The sequence below is a fragment of the Peromyscus californicus genome, unplaced genomic scaffold (assembly GCF_007827085.1).
Source record: "Peromyscus californicus insignis strain IS unplaced genomic scaffold, ASM782708v3 Scaffold_13__1_contigs__length_99412109, whole genome shotgun sequence".
NCBI lineage: Eukaryota > Metazoa > Chordata > Mammalia > Rodentia > Cricetidae > Peromyscus > Peromyscus californicus.
Window position 1 is genome coordinate 25,788,025 of NW_026294424.1, and position 22,943 is coordinate 25,810,967.

Sequence of the window (22,943 nt, forward strand, 5' to 3'; positions counted from 1 at the left end):
AACCATTATCATCAGGAGCACAATTCAGGCAGCTCAGTGGCTAGCTCTCTAACAGGCCTAACCTAGAGAACCAGAGACCTAGTGTCCATCCAATGCAAACTCCTATGTATGTAACAAGACTGCGTCACAAGAGTGGGGCAGACCTGTTTAGTCTGCAGTAGATTTATCACTTCTGGCTTCCCATTCTCAGCTGTGCAAAAAGGAACCCACAGAGACAAATTCAAATATCTATTTTGAAAAGTATTTACTTAGTTTGAATAAATTAATTGCAAATAAAAATTAAGCTACAATATATAGCCTCAACAGAAATAACAAGAACAAACACAACACAGGACTCCATTTCCTTGCATTAGTCACAAAGCATGTGACTAGAAGACTTCAAAATCAATTAAACTTCTTTGAAAAAAGGGTAATAACCAGCAGTTACTGATACATCACAGCTAACTTATAATACAAATTTCTTGACATGCATTTCCTGAGTGAACCCAAATGATCATTTTCAAAACAAAGAATTTTGACAATCAAATAAAGTAAAACAGTTCATGGCTTCTAAGTGACTTTTTTGTTTTACTTAAAAAAAAACAAAAAATAAAAACAAAAAACCCAAATCAAAACATTGATGTAGTAAGATAAATTAAAGCTATACTACCACATATGAAAATTTGACAATAGTCAATTAAGTATTATACAATTTTTTCAAACTAAAGGAAAAGAAATCAAAAGACTGAAAGATGACTCTGTCTAATCTAATGGATACTGACTTCTACGAGTGTTACAAGGGTTTGATGGAGTGCAACTGTTCGTACTTCTGCTGCATTTAACAAAGGCTGGGGTGAGAAGAGACTGTCTTGCAAAGCACACACTGGAATTAGAGAACGAGAGGGCCTGCAGTGCGTCCTCCACTGCTGCCCCTCGCCTTCAGACGACCCAACACTTCAGAGTCACACTGCGGCCACTGCCCTCAGGAGTCAGGCCCACAGTTAAGGCTGGTCTGCTGGGTTAAAAGGAGGTAACTACTGTCACTCAACCCTCTGGAGCTCTGGGTTTCTAATGTCTGGAATAATCCAAATACAGAGTAATTAACAAAACACTTTTTATTTCATTTTTCTAAAAGCAAATCAAGTAATTTTCTTTTCTTGTTAATTTCTTGTTAATTTATGTACTTTCTCATAGGATTTTTTTCTTTTTTCTTTTTTTTTTTTTTAGAAACAGTGAACAGATGAACCACAGTTTATATCCAAAAAAATAAACTTGCCAAATGTCGCTGGCACTAAAAACAGATCAGTTACCATGGGAGAAAAATAGATCATCTAGATTAGATTGCATATTCAAAGGAGCATATAAAATGTCTCTTAGCATTAGCTTTTGTTATAGTACTACACTTGAGAGAAACGTTAAGAAAAAAATGTTTTCCGATGAACTTCAATGTGGTTAAAAACAAACACCTCTTAGACAATGGTAATTAATGTGAATCTGGTTTTATGAAATACTCTAATTCATCAAATTCCCTACTCACACGGGCCCGGGGGAAGGAAGCTCTCTTGTCTTCTCCTTAACTTTGCAAATCCTTGAGCGATGTGCCCACTAAACTACCATTCACACCGGAAGTGTGTGACACCATCGATACCATGCTATTCTATCACGACATCCTAAGGTATTTTCTATGATAAAGATAAATAGAAAAAAATTAATATACATGTTGCTGTATTTTACAATGTTTGCAACAAATTGTAAACTAACATAGTTTGAACCAACAGACCCTCAGTTATACATAACAACTCAACACTGAGGATGGATGGTGATTCAAAAACACTAAAACGAAGGCATCAAATTAGACTATGTCTTTTTCTCCTCAAAATATATTTTCAAAACTCAGAATTCAGAAGTCTGGAACTTTCAAAAATTCCTTTGCTTGAGTTTCCCAGATTTTTCTCAGAAATTGCTATTATAAATATTTAAAAAAATTCTTCATCTTAATGCAAATGACCAGAGCAGAGAAACTTACATGGACAATGGGTCGGAACACCCAACTCACTTAGCTTATAAACTTATATAATGTAGTCCTAGAGACAGCTGTTAGTCTAGAGGTCCTTGGAAAATAAGTCTGATATAGCCTTGTTCACCAGCCAACTGATGTGCACAAAAGGGACAGGCTGCGTGAAAAGTGTGAGTACCATGAGGAAGTGGGATCTGGGACCAATAGGCCGTTGTCTTTTCGGAACACACGTGCCCACAAGGGCTAAAGGCATGGGTGGGAGGGCCGGCGTCCACATAAAATCCAGCTTCACATCCAAGCCACAGAGGGACATAGGGACCAACAGACCTACACATAGGACATTCACGGTCTTTTCCGTCACGTTCTTCCTTGTTCCCCCAGTTATGATAACCATGAACATGGCCGCAGTTCAGATATACCCACGGTTGTTTTTCATCTACAACATCTTTCCTCTTCATACTGGGAAAGGCTAGTGTGTTGAAGCCTACAGGGCACTGAGGGCGTGCTGCGTTGATTTCCTGTCTTAAAGCTTCTAAGTGCTTCACAGTAGGCGTGTGGGAAAGGCCTTCTGCAGTACGCCAAAGCAGGGTTGCACCACAAAGGTCAATTAAGGAGCCATCTTGTAGCTGATTGGTTTCGATTTCCACCTGAAGGAGACAAGAATCCAAACCACATTTACTATTGTGTTTTACACTAGATCTTCAGGAAGTCCTAACAAGACAGGGACCTTCCAGGGTTACCTGCTAGACTTAAGGAAGTTTCTATTTGTGTGGAATGTGGAAATAGAAATTTTAGCAGAAGTTAGGAAAAATGCTAAATTTGAAAATCAATAATAACACATTGAATAGTAACTTCTCTCTTTCAAGCCAAAAGATAACTTATGATTTAATTATCTGGCTAATCAACAAACTTAGTTATTTTTAATTAGTTACGTATAGTCAAAGACATACACACAAAGAATAGATGTTTAATCTTTCCTAACTGAAACAAAACACCATCCTCTAGAATTAGTGTTTAGAAGTCAGTGTTTGATGGTCTTAGTTTTCGTGTGTCAGGAATATGTCTAAGAGCTGCAAAAACTAATACACACACACACACACACACACACACACACACACACACACACACGAGTCCAGTTCAACTCATCCTATGTTTATTGCTGTAAAAAGAAGCTACACAGAAGTATTTACCATCTTTCCTCTCTGTTGGGCTGATCTGGTTTCTCGCAGACTGAATACATTTCCACATACTGATATTTCTCTCCATATTCCAGGCTTGGAGTCTTCTGTGAATCCATTGCGGGGATGCATCACAAGAACACCATTAGTGGTCAAGCCGTCCATCTGCCCGTCAGATGTCTTCCATTTGGCAGCCTTTTCCTATAAAGACAGTGTAGTGAGTCTCTATTCATGTGTAATTTGGAAATAGAAACTTGTATAAAAGAATGTATTAGGAAAACAAGCTTTTTACCCCAAGAAAGATGTTTTTTGATGAATCAAATCCTGCAGCATAAATCCGAGCTGTAAAGGGGGGATTGCGCTCACATATGATCCTACAGGCAAACCTTGAGATAGTGCTTTGTACTGACTGCGTGTCAGAATTACTCTGACTTCCAGGGACTGTGTCAGTTACCACAAAATCAATAGGACTTTCAGTTGACCGACCAATCTAAAGGGAAAAAAAAGAACATATAACTTAATTCAAAGAACACAGGAGACTCCATTTAGAAAGGGATACGATAAAAACATTAAGCCTCTGAAATTTCTAAAGCTCAAACTTACAATACTTAACTCTGGGGACATCTACACCTTTGAAAACTAATCTGTCACTCTCTGATACAGCAGTCACTTGGAGTACAGAATTAAGTGGGAACTTATGATGGAATTTCCGAGACCCTCAGAAAATAGAGAATCCAATGTGGCTGAGGTTCTTAGGTGGCCTGGGCTTTAACCTTTTTAAGGTAGAAGTATATCTACCATATACTACCCCACCTTAACAGAATACACTGAACATGACAATCTTTTATGACGACTCCAGAACATCATTTAAATAAATCTAAACTGCTGCTGTGTTCAGAAGCTGTACACGAACACTGACCCTTTTAATGGCTGTACATACAGCCTTGCTCTGAGTCTCTCTGACAGTTCCCCACCTCTGTGTTAGGTTAATGGCCGTACATACAGCCTTGCTCTTGCTCTAATAGTTCCCCACCTCTGTGTTAGGTTAATGGCCGTACATACAGCCTTGCTCTGAGTCTGTAACAGTTCCCCACCTCTGTGTTAGGTTAGCAGCTGTCAGTGTTTGCTTTTGGTTGTGCTTGTTCTTAGCAACAAGCCTCTCCTCTAACCACTTACTCTGATAAGAATTGAGACATCAAATAACCAAACTTCAAAGAACAGTACTTCAAAGGTACTTTGTTTCAAGGTCCCCCAAGGAAGCACAGAAAAAGAATTCTCTATGTAGGCTGTAGGATCTGTCATATACCTTGGTACTTTTTCATTTCTAGCTGGAGTCCTTGGGAGGCAGGTGTCAGGGTAAACTATCTTTAAAGCACTAGCTAGTAAGCAAGTTCCTTGCATCTTGAAAGTGGAAGGGGGGGAAAAAGGAATGAATGAAACAGATGACAAAGTGTCACTGGCTTTAGTGGAAACGTTCAGAAGTCTTCGGTTCTTTAACGTATTATACATCTTAATGATGGCATGTAGAAAATACCAACTCTACAAACAAATGGGATGCCTTTATGTGTGTGTGTGTGTGTGGGGGGGGTTACCTATATAGTCCACGATGGCCTAGAACTCTACCTCCTCCTGCCTCAGTTTCCCAAGTAACTGGAATTACAACTCTGTGCTACAGTATATGGTTTTTACTTTTCCAGAGGAGATAGAGGTGGACTCAAGAGCTGCCTTAAAAAAGTCAATCCAAACTAATATCCTGTTATTTCTATGTACCATGTTCTAGCTATAAGTAGAATTGTCAATCTTCTACACACTTTATGCATTCTTTTTTTTCCCCCCAGAATGCCTTTCACTGGTTACTGTCAGAAGTCCTATTAATCATGGTCAGATTTGTTTTGTTTTTCTCCAAGACAGGGTTTCTGGAATTTGTTCTGTAGACCAGGCTGGCCTTAAACTCACAGAGATCTGCCTGGCTCTGCCTCCCGAAAGCTGGGATTAAAGGCGTGCGCCACCACTGCTCAGCAATACTATTCTTAAAAAATAAATCTAATCTCATTTACAGAGCTAGACAAGAGATCAGCCTCAAACGTATTCTGCTAATGATCAAAATTAAGTACATCTTTATGGCTTTTCATTTAGTATTATAAAGAAAAATGAAAACATTAATTGGAACAATAATTTTAATTGATTGATAATAGTCAATTCTAGTTAAGCTTTTTTAGAAAACCTAATATTAAGCGAGAAAATATCAAGACTTTATGTCTCTGGGCTTCACTGCTCTATAATCTATCAGCATATACAAATAAGTACCAGGACCAGATTGAATGGGAGCCAAAGGCAGAGGCTTTTATTAAACAGCAGCTTTGACCAGATGTGTGCTTTGAAACAAATTCCTACAGTTGATGTAAACAGAAATCGCCTGGACTTTTCGTTGCTTAAGGAAGGTAGGAGGTGGGGGCAATAAAAAGTTCAAAGTATGTGCAGAAGGTTTCTGCGTTTCTTGTTTGGAATAAAAGCAACTAACATTTACTAAGAGTTTACTAGACAGCTGGCTCAGATCTGCACATGCTACATGCACACACTCACTTAAGCCTCTTAACAGTCCTGAGGGAGAACTGTTCTCTGCACTTTACAGAGGAGGAGGAGGGGGAGGCACAGGGTAGCTAAGAGATGTTTACCAGGAATTCAGACCCCAGAGCACATCTCTCTCTCTCTCTTCTTTTATATTTTATTTTTATTTCATGTGTATGTGTGAGTGCCTGCATGTATGTACACACACCATGTGAGGCCAGAAGAGATGTCAGATCCTCTGGAAATGGAGTCAAAGGCACCCTATGTGGTGACCTAATGTGGGTGCTAGAAACCAAACCTGGGTCCTCTGCAAGAGTAGCAAGTGCTCTGAACCCTTAAGGCAACTCTCCAGCTTCAAGGTCCATCTTTACACCATAACACAATGACTTTTTAGATCTGAGGTTTCAAAAATCAGTACATATTTTAAACGATACATGATGAAAGTATGATAATAGTTCATCTAATCAAGCCAAGTCACTGACAATAGATTTTTTACTGTTTTCACTGTTAAAGAAAAGCTTCATGTTGAATACCTGGAACATGTCAGTGTTGCTGTCCTGAGTATACTCCACCACCACCGTCTGGGCCCGAGATAACGTGTACGATATGCTGTGCTGATCCTTGTTGCTTATTGCCTGTGGATGAAAGGTTAACAGCAGATGAGCGGTCAGTCGGTCAGCACTCTCTTCACTAATGTATGTCACACACATATATCCCCTCCTGGAGTTCAGGGCAGAGGCCAGAAACTCTGTAGAACTTCAACTGTGACTGTGGCTTCCTCAGGCTCAGGGTTAGAGAACACTTCTTCATAGTTAAGAATAAAAACATACATTTTAAACTCTTAAAAATCTGTGTTTCACTTAAAAGTACTTTACATTATAAGGGAATTAAAATCAAATACCAAGTAGAAACTGAAAGCAACCCCCAGTATTTCTCTGATAAGGAAAAAAAAAGAAACTCACTTTTAAAGTGACATAAAGAATTATACAGTTAAGCCAGAATTATCAGCTCATTCTATAACCCTACAGATGACAAGTGATTATGGTACGCTGGACCAGACACAGAAAAGTTTATAGGATGATTAAACATTGCAGGAGGAAACAGATGCACCAACGATGGCCCTCATTCGACTTATCCTAAGGGAAGTCCACTGTTGGTCTTCCTTTCGGGCTTCCTATGACGATGAGGTGAAGCTAACACCGGAAGGGAAACCCTGGTTACTACAAAGGACAGAGAAACAGGCTGTACAAAAGGAAAACAGAGACAAGACACAAGAGTAAACAGCAAAAAGGGGGAGATGCTTGTTTTCATCTTTTAGTTAGTCTGTAATAGGTAAGGCCTTCTGAAGTTTTAATATTAAAGAAATTAATTTTCAAATATCTAAAGCTATTAAATACCTATGCACAACTACCAGGTTTTAACAAAGCTTAAAAATGTCAGTATACCATCTCACTTGTTTGTGACTATTTTGAGACAGGATCTCTTTACATAGCCCTGGTTGTCCTGGAACTCACTCTGTAGCCCAGGCTGGCCTCTAATTTACAGAGAACCACCTGCCTCCGCCTCCTGAGTGCTGGCATTAAAGGCGTGTGCCACCACCATAATAGGCTTCTGTGTTTTTATTTGTTTTGAGAGAGTTAGGCTATACATCCCAGGCTGGCCTTAAACTTGAAATCCTGTCTCAGTTTCTATGGAGTGTGGAGATTACAACAGGTGCGTGTTACCATACCTGACTTCCTTTTCCTTTTTTTTTGTTTTTGTTTTTGTTTTTAAATCCTGTCTTATGTAGCTCAGGATGACCTAGACCTCACTATGTAATTGTAGACTGGTTTTGAACTCTGGATCTTCCTTGGTTTTCTATGTGCTGGGATTATGTAGGTGTGGGCAATCAATCAGACTTTGTCTTGGGCACAAATGTTATTTATTCGTTTGTGACTGTGTTCACATGCTCATGCACACAGATAGGAATCAGAGTACGACTTGTGGGAGTCAGTTCTCTTCTTCTAAGTAACTGAGGCCACCCACATGCCCCTTTCTATGCTCCTTTCTCTCGAGGTGTCCAGCCTCATGAGTGCAGCATAGATAATTTACAAGCATGGTGTTCATGTCTTACTACATATTTATTTATGTATTCATAAGTATAATTGTTTCATGTTTTAAAATCTACAGAAATTTTATATTAAGAGAATACATTTTCAAATAATGGCTAACTTCTGGAATTTTTTTTTTAGGGGAGCAAGGAAAGAGGACAGGGTCTCAAGGTGTTGCCCACGTTGGTCTCCAACTCTCCATCCTTCTTTAGCCTCGGGAGCACTGAGGTTACAGGTGTGTGCCACATGCCAAGGAAAAGTTAGCTTTGTTGTAGTTGATGTGTTAGGTTCGAACACACAGGAATAAACTACAACAGGGTAAGTCTGAGTCTCAGTGAAAGTCAGGGTTTAAATCCATCCTAGATGCTGCCAGACATTTATAAAAAATTAAATTTTCTTCATGATATGTCAAAAAATTTAAGAATTGACACTCATCAATTTTCAATCCCTGAGATTTTTCTTGCTTAAAAGGGAACTAACAATGAAAATATGAAGGACAAGATAATATACAAAAATTGAGAGAGCAGGGCTTGAGTTGACAGTTCAGTGTTTGAGATGCAGAGGCAGGAGGACACCTCAAGCTCACTGGCCAGCCAGTCCATCTTGATCAACGACCTCCATGTTCAGTGAGACCCTGACTCAAAAGACAAGATGGAGGATGACTGAGGAAGCCACCGGGGGTTGACCTCTGGCCTTCACAGGCACACACACAAACATGCTTGCATATCCGTACATGCATGCACACACATAAAATGAGAAAGTGCTTTACAAGTGGATTATATGTATTTCCCTTGACAGTGCTCCTCAATCAGAGGTATTATATAGTAAGAGGCATCTGAAAACATTTAAATGCTTTTGGCTGTCACGATGATGTTAGTGATGAACTGACTTTTAGTGCATATGGAACCAAGGACTTAAATATCTTGTAACATGTGAGACAGCCTTCATAATTAAGAACTGGTATATTCCAAATTCCGAGAGCACTTCCATGGGTAAACACTACAAAGAGCACCTGAGACTGAGCTGCCGCCACCCACTAAACATAATCCTTCTCTACACAGGAGCAAGAGGAAACACCCTAGAAAGAACAGCCCTTCCCACACTCACTAGCTCTCAAATAGTGATCAGGGAGAGGCCAAATCAAGGCTTGATATCCAAGCTGGATATAAAACAAGGCTGGAATCTAATTAATGTCGGGACTATGCACCTAAAACAACCACATAACCAGCTTTAATGTATCTCATTTGTTTAACCATACATTTAACCACAGATGCTGCAATGTTCATGTGTACCCTAGGGCTGCTTAGCTCTTGATACCTCCAAAAGTCAAGGATCTCTGTAAATGATTTTATCTGGATACCACATAACCGAATTCAGTTTGTGTTATAAACTGGAGAGGAATTTCAAGGGAAGATGAAGATTCAAAACTTCCTCCACGTCCATCAGTCTAAGAAGGCCCAGTGTCTTAAAGGTCCTAGGAGGATTAACAAGGCCTGGAGCGTGAGAAGCATTAGGTCCAGCTGAGAACATGCTTCCACTGTTTGCCTTACGTGTATATTTAATTTTCATTTCATCCAATGGTTGCTGAGGTCTACTCGTGTACAAGGTACTAGGGCAGAATCTATGAATGTCATAACCAAGAACAAAATAAAAACCAGAGGACTCACAGAGCCTTAGGGACTGGAAATATTTTCTTCTAATTCCTACCTGCCCCTGGTCTGTCATTAAGGGGGAGAGGGGTGGGCAGAGAAAGAGGCAATTCCATTTGGCTGCCTTTCAAATAACATGTTTCCAAAGGCTCTTCCAAACGAAAGGAGAAATTTGAAACAGGAATGTGAGAACTTGAGAATACAGACCACACACAAGAATGGTTCAATTTTCCAATTCACTTCTGTAGAACTTTCTCTTACCTTGGCAGCTTGAGGAGTACATGCAATATGCACAGTGCTGGGCTTCACCCCATTTGCCTTAGGTCTTTTAAACAAAGCAAACCTACTTTTCCTCCTTCCTCTATCGCCGTTTGGGAGAGACCCATTATACCTGGTAGGAAAGAAAAGCAGTTTAGTTGATCTCTTTGAAGGATTACAAAATCATAAAACAAAGGCTATAGTTTGCCTTACATGTATATTTAATTTTCATTTAATTACCTCAAATTCCTTCTAGCAACTGCTGATCTTCAGACCAGCTGCTTGGGTATGAAACAAGAAGAGATTCTTTCTAGCTGTGTTTCAAGCCGCAGAGAAGTAGTATACACAGCTTTGAGTTATCCATATAAGCAAGAAGTAAGTAACAGGGTATTGGATTCCTTGTGACTGTACTTTTTAAGGTAATTTTTTTATAGCATTAATTGAAACAGAATCTCTAATTGTAAACCCAACACTTTGAAAGCTGACCTTTTGAAATAAGGAGTGTCTGGATTTGTTAAATTCTAGCTACCTGAATAGAACACTGATGTGTTGCCATCTCCTGTCCAACTGAATTCTTTCCCAGTTAGTGATTAAACCTACTTCTGCTGCTTCAGTCTTCCAATCATTTCTCTACAGCACATGTAAACCTCAAGGGCAAGCAGGTAAGTAAGAAATAGAAATAAAAAACTGGGGAAAAAAAGAAAAACAAACAAACATATCTGGGTATGTGCCACAACCAGGCACTACTGAATTCTATCTTATACAGCATTTTAATCCTATACTCAACAAACAAACAAACAAACAAAAACCTGGTATATTAAACAGGCCTAAAGCAATTAGTTTTCTAAAAGTCAACCCAAAGCTGTAATGCTGTGGTTACTATATGAGGTTATGCTGGGGTTGCAGGAATGTGCCATCACATCCAACATAAGTTTGGTTTGAGTTTGGCCAGTACAGCTGACCTGTTCTTCCAATACCACTAGCACTGCTGGGAGAAACAGTGGGACCTGTGACCTATGACCTCTGGTGAAGAAGTCATAAATAGGAATTGGTGAGGTTGTTTGGCAGTTAAGATCACTGGTTACTTTTCCAGAGAGCCCAGGTTCGATTCCCATCACTCACATGGCAGTTCACAACCTTCTGTAACTCCAGTCCCAAGGAACTCAAAGTTGCCTTCTGGCCTCTGTGGGCACTGGGCATCAGGCGTGCATGTGGTGCACAGACATACATGCAGGCAAAATACCCACACATGCTAAGTTTTTAAAAAAGTCTGATTCTCAAAGGCATTACAAAGTGTAGAGCACCAGATATGTAGGGAAAAAAGTAAGAACCAGGTGGACAGGACATTTCATAATTTTCAGCTTCTCGACTTCTTAGTTAACAGACTATACTTGGGTTTTACAGTTCTTCTAAGTTTAGATTAAATAACGGGAATAATGGCATCACCTATTCTCCACTCTTCAGATGCTTTTCTGGGAGTTTAGGTGAATAATGTAACTGTGCAAATGGATGCTCAGACGCCGTGCATGAGAGTCGTTTACTGCTCCCATAGGTCTGTACAAAGCTGTTCTTCTGCACAAACTAACACTGCCCCAGAAGGCAAAAGAACAAGTGAATACAGACCAAGGGACACAACGACTAACAGGAGAGGGAAAGGGGGCTTTGGGTAAAGTTGACCAAGTAGCTAACAAAAAATTTTCAAAAGGACAAGACAAAAAATACAAGCTCCATTTCTAGGGTAGGACAAGGTAAAGCTTATTCAGTACTTTAAAACAGATTTTATTCATGTTGAATTGTTTTGGTCTGGAGTTACAGACACTGTGCTTCCTGATGTGGGTGCTGGAAACAGGATTCAGGTCCACTGGAAGTTACGAGCAGTAAGTGCTGTTACTGTCATCCCTGAGCCATCTCTCTAGCCCCTCATTCAGGATTTCAACCCTTAGAAGAAGGGCATGAATATGGGCATTAGGGATTCCTTAAACTGGGGCCATCATTAGCTTTAAATTCTTCTGGAAGTAGTAAAGCATAAATTCTTAAACACAACTTAACAACAATTCTAACCTAGAGACCCAAATCACCACATCATCCTGTTTTATGTCTCATCACGCAGAGATCTTACCCTAAGACAATGAGTTCACCATATTTCACTGGGGCTTTGGAAGGATGGTTTTCTTGATCAGGAGAAAACATGAGCTTGGCTGTCTTTCTCAAATCTTTGTTCACTGGTCAGGAGCCTTGAGACACCTTTTGCATTATTTCCTAGAAAGAAATAGTTTTTGTTAATAACATGAACAGTTATTCCAGTTTAAATAAAGACATTATTTCCCAACAGTCTTTGTGGGCACATTACGCAAATCACATGAAATAAACAGTGTGTGATGTCCCTTGATAATGGTTCTGTATTTGACACAAAAAGTCAAATGTACATCTGGCTGTCTGCCACTTTACAGAAAGTACTTATACATTTCCCTATTATTTCTACAAAGTATAATTAAGACCCTGGAGATAATAATATACGAAAATATGAAGGTTTTTTTTTTTTTAACCTGTTAAGGGAGGGGTCTGGTCAGACGGCTCAGCTGGTAAAGGTGCTTGTCAGCAAGCCTGAGGACCTGGTTTGATCCGGGACCCCATACGGTGAAGGGCAAGAAGCGACTGCTGCCGACTGGACTGTCCTCTGACCTCCACATGCACAGCATGGCACATGCAGGAACAGTCAAGAAGACACAAAGAGCTGAGAAAGGCTGAACAGCAGGGACTCAGGATCCAAGGAACAATATTATAGTGAATTCCCTGTGCTCTCTTTGGCTAATACATGCCAGATGTGCAACCGAGAAAGCCAGCAACCTGGAAATATGAACTAGCATACACAAAAACAAACAAAAGCTTACTTTCTGTTTAAAGGAATAATAAAGTAGCAGCTTGGTAAGACAGAAAGCTTTGACCATAACTGTTCTACTGCAGCCAATACTGCCGAAACTGCCCCATTCTCACCAGCCAGCACTCAGTGGGAGCCTTGACAACCACTGTAACCGCAAAAGAGACAGAAAGTCCTAGTCGGATAGTGTTAATGCAGGCTTAGGACGAATCCAAGACTCTTACTTTGGTGGACAAGCACACTCTCACTCAGCCCCGGTGACACCACTGGAGACTACATGGATGACTCTCACATGCACTCAGCAGTAATAAGGATCCTTCCCCCGACCTGCCAACAGAGGCTGAGCGGGGAACCTAGACTTTCGTCTGTCAGTCACAGGAAGACCCCACTACCCTGACAAAGCAGTGTCAGGAAATGGCAGTGCAAACAGAAGGTTTAGATAATATACAGTCTCAAAACAATCTGAAACGTCCAGGTTTCAACATACCACTCCAACATATCAAGAACCAAAAGATTTACAACTCAGAAGAGGTAACCAACAGATGAAGACAAAACCAAGACTTACCCAACAAAGAGTCAGATGCAGCCATGGCAAAATGCTCCAATAAGCAATTACCAGCACATCTGGGACAGTGGGACAAAGTACAAGATCTCAGAGAACACACAGAAGATACAACGTGGAACTCTCTGAACTAAGAAACATCAAACCACAATAAAAAGCTTATTAGGCAGGCTGGACAAGAGTGAGACAGTGCTTCTGGGTCTGTGGAACTACAGCAAAAGACCTAACGTTTGCATCACTGGAACTCAAGATGAAAAAGTGCAGACCGCAAACAACACTCAAAGAAATAATGTCTGAAGACAACAAATGAGACGAGAAATAAAACTACAGATTCAAGAAACTAAACAATCCTGTCCCAAGATAACCCAGATGTGGTGATATTTTGTTTGTGATCTAACAAATAAAGCTTGCCTGAAGATCAGAGTGTGGAGCTAGCCACTAGTTAGCCATAGAGGCCAGGCAGTGGTGGCACACACCTTTAATCCCAACACTCTGGGAGGCAGAGGCAGACAGAAATCTGTGAGTTCGAGGCCACCCTGGGCTACACAAGATTGATTCAGTCTAAAAGAAAGAGCTAGGCAGTGGTGGCACACACCTTTGATCTCAGTCCTTGGGATCTCATGCCTTTAATTCCAGCACTAGGGAGGTGGAGACACGAAGTGATATGGCTGGGCAGAGAGGAATATAAGGCAGGAGGAGACAGGAGCTCAGCCCTTTCAGGCTGAGGACTCGGTAGAGGTAAGAGTCTCTCTGGTGGCTGGCTCCTTTACTGATCTTTTATCATTTACCCCACTATCTGGCTCCAGGCTTTTATTATTAAGACCAATTAGGATTTGTGCTATACCCAGATATCTGCACCGAGATAAAAGTCCTACAGACTGAAGTTGAAGAAAAGATCCTTGAAACAAACAAAAAGAAACAGTATTTTATCTACAGCGAAGAAGCTATTAGAATGACAGTGTATGTCTCACCAGAACCCACATGATCCAGAAAAAGTGGCTTAATATATTTTTAAAAGTTATTTATTGGAATTAAGATATAACATATCATTCTTTCCCTTCCCTTTCCCCCTCTAATTCTTCCCACATGTCCCCTTGCACCTTTCAAATCCATGGGCTCTATTTCTCTAATTCTTGAGATGTGTATGTGTGTGTATACACACACACACATATATACAATATTACATACATATAATTCTAAACATATAAATTATAAAAAACAACCTGTTCAGTCTATATAATGCTGTTTGTTTGTATAGTAAGAAATGTCAACAGAATAATCTGTATTCAGTAAAATCAGAGGGAAGTAAGTAATCAAGACATTCTCAGGTAGAGAAAAATTAAACAATTTGCCAGTGGCACATCACAAAGGAATGACTAGAGAGAATTCTTTCAACAGAAAGAACAGCTAACAGGGTAGCAAAAATATAGGTAAATAAGAAAAAAACCTCTCCTTTTATATTTTCCAAATTATAGTATTAGCAAAGCATGGCTCCTCCTAAAGTCTGAAACTATCATTTGAATGATCATATTTGACTGGCATTAGTGTATCACAGAGCTAGCAAGTGTCAGCCTGTGTTCTAGCTGCAGCTCTTTAGACAAAGCAATCCGTTTTCTCTTTCTCTAAAAATGAAAGAACTACAGTAGAAAGAAGGGAGTTTTGGAGCTAGAAAAAATATAAGCAGCCACCTGGCCCTGGCCTGAGAATCTACAAGTAACGTATACAATGCTGTAGTAATCAGGAAGTCTACAGCTGTGCTTCTCAGCCTCCCCAGTGCTGTGACCTCCTGTTGTGGTGAGCCCCAACCATAATATCATTTTCATTTCCACTTCATAATTTTGCTACCATTATGAGTTGCAATGTAGTAAATAATTATCTGATATGCAATGTGACCCCTTGAAAGACCCACTACAGGCTATACAGCAAAGCAACAAGTTTTAGCCTAGACAAGGAACTCAGGAAGAAGAGTAAGCCTAGCATATGTCCCCCACTTTATATTTTTTAGGATCATTGGCCAAATTAGCTGGGGGGGGGGAGAGGTTTCTTTTTAATCAGACATATTCTTACTTTGCTTTTGACCCCTTAGAAGTCCTGATTTTGGACAATTTTACTAGTGACTAGATCTGCAGTCACAGGAACAAGCTCAAACTCAATTTCTACTCCTATCTCTAATGTTCTAAAGCCTAAAATAATCCAGTACCATCAGCTACTTACATACTTACATGATCCAAGATTAAGTTTTCTTCAATTTAGTCAACTGACATGGAATTAGCATTATTAAACTGCAAGTAAAATATGCCACAACAGCTAATTCTCTTTCTGTGCATTCTCGCACATGTTGATTGATGGTTGGAATTTAAGTTGCTAGAATCTTTACATGAAGGCCGCTGTCTATATAATGGGACAGCATTTTTAACACAAGCCCAGTTGCTAGACAGTACTTTTGTACCCACTTCCTTCAAATATTCTCTATGTATATTAAATCTGCTAAGATATGTAATTCTTCAAAATGAATTCCTGAGTTATACATTTGAGTACTTGAAATGGATGCATGCACCAAGATGTCCGTCCTAATGTCTCAGTTACCAGTTCTACTTGCTGCCATTACGTTAGCATGGCTGGCCCCATGTACGCAGTCCTATCCCAATGTGATCTGGCACTAAGGGTGTAAACAGCACCATTAACTCCAAGACCGGAAAACAATGTTAGAACCTTGCTAAGAGAGTGAGGCTCTTTGCTGCACCAGCTGCTAAACTGAAACTCTGTGCAATTGTTGGAAATCGTGCATGTTGCTCTCAATGGGAGGAATTAACCTTCCCAAGAAAAGGATGGGGGGGGCGCCCCCAAAAAAACCCATACTCTAGCATGGTACCACTTTTTGGGTGTGGTTGGGAGAAAATGAAAATAAAGTCATAAAATATATTAAATTTTAGTTTGACTGCTAAGTCTGTAGCCATCTGTTCTATAAAGTACAGTAAAGGACATTTGTTTTCATATTAAGTCTTCCCAAAGACAGACTTTTTTTTGTAATGTGAAACTGTCGGGTATCTCCTAAAGAAAGGAAACTGGAAAATTGATCTTTGTCCTTTAATATTACAGGGTTGGTTGTTTGTTTTTAATCACTCACATTGGGTCCAACCCTTTGCTTATCACCTACTAAACGGCTACAAATCCTGCTCTGAAAGCGAAGTAGGACTAAGCCAGGAATCAAACAAGCGTGGCTGTTTACAGTCCTTTGATCACTTTTATTTTAGTGGGCAATGGGTAGGCATTAAAGTGGTGCGGAGACAAAGAGAATGCTTGAAAACATGAAAACATTCTAATTCTTTATAATGAAAAATCGTGGTCTGAATATAGTTTCTCTGATGGGACAGATTTCTAGTCTTCACTAGGGTTCCACTGTGCATGATTTCAACAGGATGACTCAAAAAGAACTGCTTAGGTGTGTGTGTGGTGGAGCCAACTTAAGAAACCAGTAGAGCTAAGGACCAAAAAGGGTCCTCTCAATCCCCTGTTCTCTTATAATCAGGAGGATGAACAAGCAGCTTTTTTACACAAAAAGAGAACAATGGTGTCAGAGGTAACAGTTGGAAGTTAGCACCTCTGTTTTTTCAGCTTACTGTAACAGTAGAGGAAAGGAAGGTCCACATCCCCTTCCCCAAATAAACGAAGGGCACCAATGTGTACCCTTCCAACCCTTCTAGATTAGCCAAATGAGATGCCGAGAGCCTTAGCACTCGCAAGGGTAACTTATTGCATCCTCACGGGAAAGCACTGAATACTTCCCCCAAAGATGTAATTTGTTCCTCTCAACTAGGGTTTTTCAGCCTCAGTACCATCAACATTTTGATACTGTAGTAGCCTGGCCTGTATCTTAGGAATTTCAGGAGCATCCCTAGAGGTCAGTAACATACATAATTATGATAATCAACAAGACTCAACGGTACTGGGCATGGTAGTGTGAGAGTGAAGGTCAGAAGGATGACTAGTTGGGAGCTAGACTGGGTTACATGAGTGCCAAACACAAGAAACAAACAGAAAACAAACACCAACCAACCAACAGCTCACTATTCCACTTAACCCATCTGAGAACCACCTCTCATATCTTGAATTGGGAATCAGAGAATTATTCTAACAAAGGAAATTTCCCCAATTTTGGTGTATTTTTTAGAACATGGAAAGGTATTAAAAGTATTTGCTTATTAACACAAAGATAACCATTGTCCTTAAAGTTTTCATATTAAGCCTTGCACTAATAAAGGAATGGTTTTGAAGGTAGCTGCATTTCACTGTTTGACTAGAACCGATAGTTGAGTGAGAATGGGAGAATCTCTTGTCTTGATAGAAGTTAACCATTTCTACGCATTTAAAATATTTTGACAGTGTCTCTTCAAATGTGTGAAGCAAAGGAAGTAGAGTTGGGGTGACCACAAAATGAGTTCAAGACCAATGCTGCACGCAGAAAAGGGGGGGATCTTCTGAACCTAGACTCACATTGATAAAAATTAGAAGTAAACTTTGTTAAAAGCAAGAAAATCCTTTTAAGTAAAAAAAGAGTATCAATTTGAATCAACTCATGGGTTAAGGTCTATCTTGCACTTGCACAGAATACTAATTAACAAAATGCTGTCACATAACATCATTATATTTGACCCTTAAAAGAGCTATCTGAATTGAATATGAAAATCTCACTAATTTCCATTTTCTAGACAAAGGAACTGAGTGGATCAGGAAGGTGATGGGTCATTTACATTCCAACAGCTCTGGAAGAGCTGTCTAATTTCTACCACAACTACACAGGTGCAGTCATTCCCGTTTATAACAGAGAGAGTGAGGCTCCGGAGGGAAATCGGTCTTAAGTTTCCCAATACCACTGTTGACACAGAGATAAGGTTGAATGGGCTAGTTCTCACCTAAGAACCAAGACACCCCATTATGGTGTCTGATGGAAACTAGAAAGCATATTGTCTAAAACAAACCCCAACAGTTACAATTCAGCGTAAACTAGGAACAGACAGACAACCCTGACTAGTGCTTTGAGACCATCTGAACCGCTGTCCATTCCTCAATGTTCAGTATATTGATCTGTCTGTCAACCCTGCTCCCTGGTAGTGACCACCAACAAGAACTTCAGCAAATGAAATCAAACAACGGAGGAAGAAAGGAGCCAAGGGAAGAGTGGGGTATCACACCAAAGCAAATTCCTGGTGCCATCAGAAAGGAAAACATGTACTACTAGAAAATGAGAACAGACAGCTCAGGAAGAAAGTTTCACTTCATGTGAGTCAAGAAGAAACTGCCAGGCAGTCTTCCTGACTGGGGGAAACAGGGTCTGCTTAAATGTTCATCATACTGACCCCAAATCATTTTATTCACATGCTACTGGAAAATGTCTTTTTAAACAACCAGGAACTCAAATGTTTATTGCCCTCTGTCCATTTCTAGCCTGTATTCAACAATTTTTTTTTTCCCGGAGCTGAGGACCAAACCCAGGGCCTTGAGCTTGCTAGGCAAGCGCTCTACCACTGAGCTAAGTCCCCAACCCCGTATTCAACAATCTTAAATGACCTAAATTGCTGAAGTGAGTATGTTTCTCAAAAAGCAAGGTAGAAATTCCCCTATTAACTATTAATACAACAAATTTTACAGAAAGCAACAAGTTCTGTGGGACTCAGCAGCTATTCAGAACACGAGCATAGGGAAAGCGCAGGGATTTCTAGCTCCTAAGTCAACACACAACACCATTAGCCCTCCACCCGACCCTTCATCATGGTTAATGGTGGGTTCCGTCTCCCTGCCAATACTGTTCTAAGCATTTACATGTAGGAGAGTTAAACTTCCCAGCAGCTGTTCCAAGGCTCAGTTAATAGGTAAGGACACTGAAGTGACAACTCACCACCACTGTGACCTGCTGAAACCTTACGTATTGAAGGACGTGAGGGGGAATTACATTTGGAAAGTAAGTTAAAGCCTGAACTGAAACATCTCAACTCTGCACTACTAAACACAGAGTAAGAGCTGTGTAACTGGTTCTGTTGTCTTACCAGGCACAATCCTAAGAATAAACTTCCACAACAAGAATAATCATTTCAGTTTTCTCAGGAAAGTGATCAGTTGCTTAAAGTTGAGTTTTTTTTTTTTTTTTTTTTTTTTTTTTTTTTTTTTTTTTTTTTTTTGGTTATTGTGCCAGGAATAAAATTTAAACTTGGGGAAAACAAATAAAATGCATTTCTCCCCAACTACTTCAAATCATTATCAACTTAAGAAATTTAAAAAATGGAATGCCAAGTAATGGCCATTGCTGTATTTCTAGGAGTAAGGAATATTAATTTTAAATGGGCCATGATAGAAAGTACTACTAAATAATTATGCTAAGCAGTTAAATTACTCCTAGAAATAGAATATTTTCTAGTCTTATTAAAACACTGAACTAAGTTGCATACATTTGCTTAGAAAAGCAACAACAGCCAAATCATGTACGTGAACAGAGATAAGGGAAACCTTACACAGGCACGAGGCAGCGTCTCTCGGCTGTAGTGAAAAATGACATGGTGTCATCTACAAGAATGGACGGCTCTGGAGAGCATGCTGCAGCAGACAAGCTACCCTTTCTCTCATATGTGGGAGCTGGATAAAAAACACAAACATGAAAGGGAAAGACGGAGAAGAGGGCTATGGGAAGTGGTAAATGTGAGTAAATGATTATACACGCATGAAATGCCATGACAAAACCCGCTGTTCTGTACAAAAGATGATAAGCTACAGTGAAAAGCTACGGCTGGTGAGATGGCTCAGCAGATGCAGGTGCTCATGGCACAAGCCTGGCGACCTGAGTTCAATCCCTGGAATCCAAGGTGCAAGTTGAGAACTGACTCCACAAGTTGTCCTTTATAAACATGCCCCCTCCACATCACACACAATAATATTAAGCAAAGTTTACACTAAACTGAAGAGTAAAACTATGTAAAACTAGATGCTTTTGTTCTGATTCCTTAGTAAAAATTCTCCAAGATAAGCTTAATTGCTCTCCATCTTCAGAACAGTGCTGATGATTCAAGTGTCTTCTCATCTAGACTAGAAAACCTTAAAGGATAAAGTGTTCTATTTGCCTGTGAAGTACATAAAATATTCATCAGGCACACTCAATGTATGTATGTTAGTTACTCAACAAAGCAAGCATGACACACAATTAAAAAAAAAAAAAGGCAACAGCAGTGTCCAAGTATCTCCCTGAGGGCAATACTAAGTACACAGGGAAAAATACTAAGCATACAGTGGGAGAAACCAGACATCTACTCCAGGAACCAACTGATCAAGTTCAACACTGCCCATACATAAAAAGACATTTTGTCATCACTTATCTGTGATGATGCAATGAGGTATGTTGTAAAGAACCCCAATCCAACTACAAGAAACCACTAAGAAAAGCCAAACTGACGGATCTACAAAATAACTATGAAAGTCTGTTCAAAGTCTCCCAGTCACAAAGGAAAGAAACAGTTGTCAGGGACAGAGATTAGTATGGTTCAGTTAAGCAAACAGGACTGCACCAATGTCAAGTTCCTGGTTTTGACAAACACATGTGGTTGCAGGAGTTGCTAACATTAGAGGGTGGAGTGAAGGGTGTATGAAGGAGCTTGTATTAGTTTAGCTTTTAAGATTTATATTTAGAAGCTTTTTGAATGAAATGTGTCAAAATTGCCTCAGGGCTGCTCTTACACTTCATGCTTCCTCCTCTCAGGGAGACCCTTCCTAGACCATCTTCAACTAGTGCTTTCAGAGTAAGAGTAGCAGGGTAGGTAGTTGGCAGACTGAGATAAGTGAAGATACTTGTAAATTTTCTTGAATTACCACTAATTATCTCATTATCATAGTGTTCTTTCGAACAGGAAGAGGCACTTTGTAAAATAAAGCCATCGCTACGTAAGACTGACAAAAAGTTGGGACCTTGAATAAGGGCTTTATCCAGTGCTTTATGAATTCTTTATGAAACCCCCAACTGACCAGCCAGGTCTGTAGCATGTGACTTCCTGTCTTATAAAAGCAGTGACAGCACTTATCGTATGTTCTAGGACTTGTCATGAGGACTGAAAGAAAACAATTCTGCAGTAAGATTTCAATACTGGGCCACACGTCAAGTTCACTCGTCAAACACACTTTCCTCCTTTTACAAAGCAACCTTATACAGGACATGGTTCAAGTTTGCACCTCAGGAAAATGACCACTAACTGAAAACAGAGTTTGGAGTATCATAAAATTATTACAACTGGAATATTTTTCAGCTGTTAAGAAAAATTAAATTCACAGATAAATGGGTGAAGCTAGAAAAAAATTATCCTGAGGTAAGACAGACCCCAAAAGACAAATATTGCATGTTAGCTTTTAGGTTTTAGATGTGTGTGCTACAATTAGAACCACAGAGATTAGGTACCTAGTAAGGAAGAAGATGGGAGGGGAGGCTCTTCCAAGGAAGGGAAAACAGAATATAGAACTATGGAGAGATAAAGGGGAAGACAGAATAGGAGCATTAAACAGGGATGGGGAGGAGAGCTGGGAAAGGGAGGGTATGTGGGGAGGGACAACCAACACTAAAAGCCTTTGGAAACGCCATACTGTAGAAGCTTCCTAAAATATACACATAGATGAAAGGAATCTAAATGGAGTCACCATAACTTGGGAGACAAAGCCCCAACTAGACATCCACCAGTGCCAGGAATGGGTGGCATCTTGTTGAATCATTAGCCAAAAGGACTCTCTCAAACACCACAGGCTATTGCCAAGGCTACTGGTTGCTCCCCACAAGCCGAGGTAAGGCCCTACTGCTGAAGACAACACTTACTTATGCCACTGAACACAGAGGTTGAGCTGGTGTCCGATTAGAAGCTTCATGCCTACTGATGACTGGCATTTGGTGCTAGAAAGTACTCTGCATGCTACAAAGCCTGTGACCTACAACAGAGATCAACCTGCAAGATATACAGGTACAATGTGTTATGGGAGTAACCAACCACTTTTTGATTGGATTTAAGGCCCATTGCTGAGATGGAACCCATGCTGATACTGCTAAAGTACCCAAGAACCTGAGACTGGACAGGACTATTACTCTGTTAAAGGAAGACAGCAATAAAATAGCTCCCAATGTCATATTCCCACACCCAGAGACCAGTGCCTTGCTCAGCCCTCACCAGAGAAGCTTCTTCTGCAGCAGATGGGAAATAACACAGACACCCATAACTGGACACTGTGCAGAGAGTGGGAGACTCCGCAGCTCTCAGACCTCAATGGGATGTCTTCATCAAACCCTCCCCTCACGGCTCAGGCATCTATGTGGAGGAAAAGGCAGAAAGACTGTAAGAACCAGGCCAAGAGACGATTCCAAGGAAACGGTCTTCACGACACAATAGGACTGATGAACAAACGGATTCACAGAGACTGTGGTCGCATGCACAAGATCTGTGTAGGTTCCAGGCAGACAGGGCCCCAGCAGTGAGAGGGGAAAGTAGACATGCGGTCCCAACCCTAACCAAGAAGCTACAGACAACTGATCGCTGCCGGCAAAGTGAAAATCCCCTTCCTCCAGTGGAGTGTCACTGGGTCACACCAGGGCAGGCCCCATGGCCAGCTGGCTAATGAACTCTGTGTTATTTTTGTTTGTCTATGGGCTTTTTATTTTGGCATTTTTTTTGTCTTACTGGTTTTGGGTTTGTTTTGATTTTCATTTTGTGTATTTATTTATTTAAAGAAAGTACACACACATAAAGTTG

At 40.2% G+C, this 22,943-nt stretch overlaps 1 protein-coding gene across 1 annotated transcript in view; it reads right to left on the minus strand.

Moving 5' to 3' along the window:
- Positions 1-227: 227 nt before the first annotated feature.
- Peli1 (pellino E3 ubiquitin protein ligase 1) overlaps positions 228-22,943 on the minus strand; it is a 52,754-nt gene continuing 30,038 nt past the window's right edge. Inside the window, exons 2-7 of the mRNA XM_052734736.1 lie at positions 11,859-11,998; positions 9,743-9,872; positions 6,276-6,377; positions 3,467-3,664; positions 3,187-3,375; positions 228-2,643 (exon numbers count right to left, since the gene is read on the minus strand). Coding sequence (XP_052590696.1) covers positions 2,077-2,643; positions 3,187-3,375; positions 3,467-3,664; positions 6,276-6,377; positions 9,743-9,872; positions 11,859-11,929 — 1,257 coding nt within the window. The 5' untranslated portion in view covers positions 11,930-11,998 and the 3' untranslated portion in view covers positions 228-2,076. The remainder of the gene's footprint in view (positions 2,644-3,186; positions 3,376-3,466; positions 3,665-6,275; positions 6,378-9,742; positions 9,873-11,858; positions 11,999-22,943) is intronic.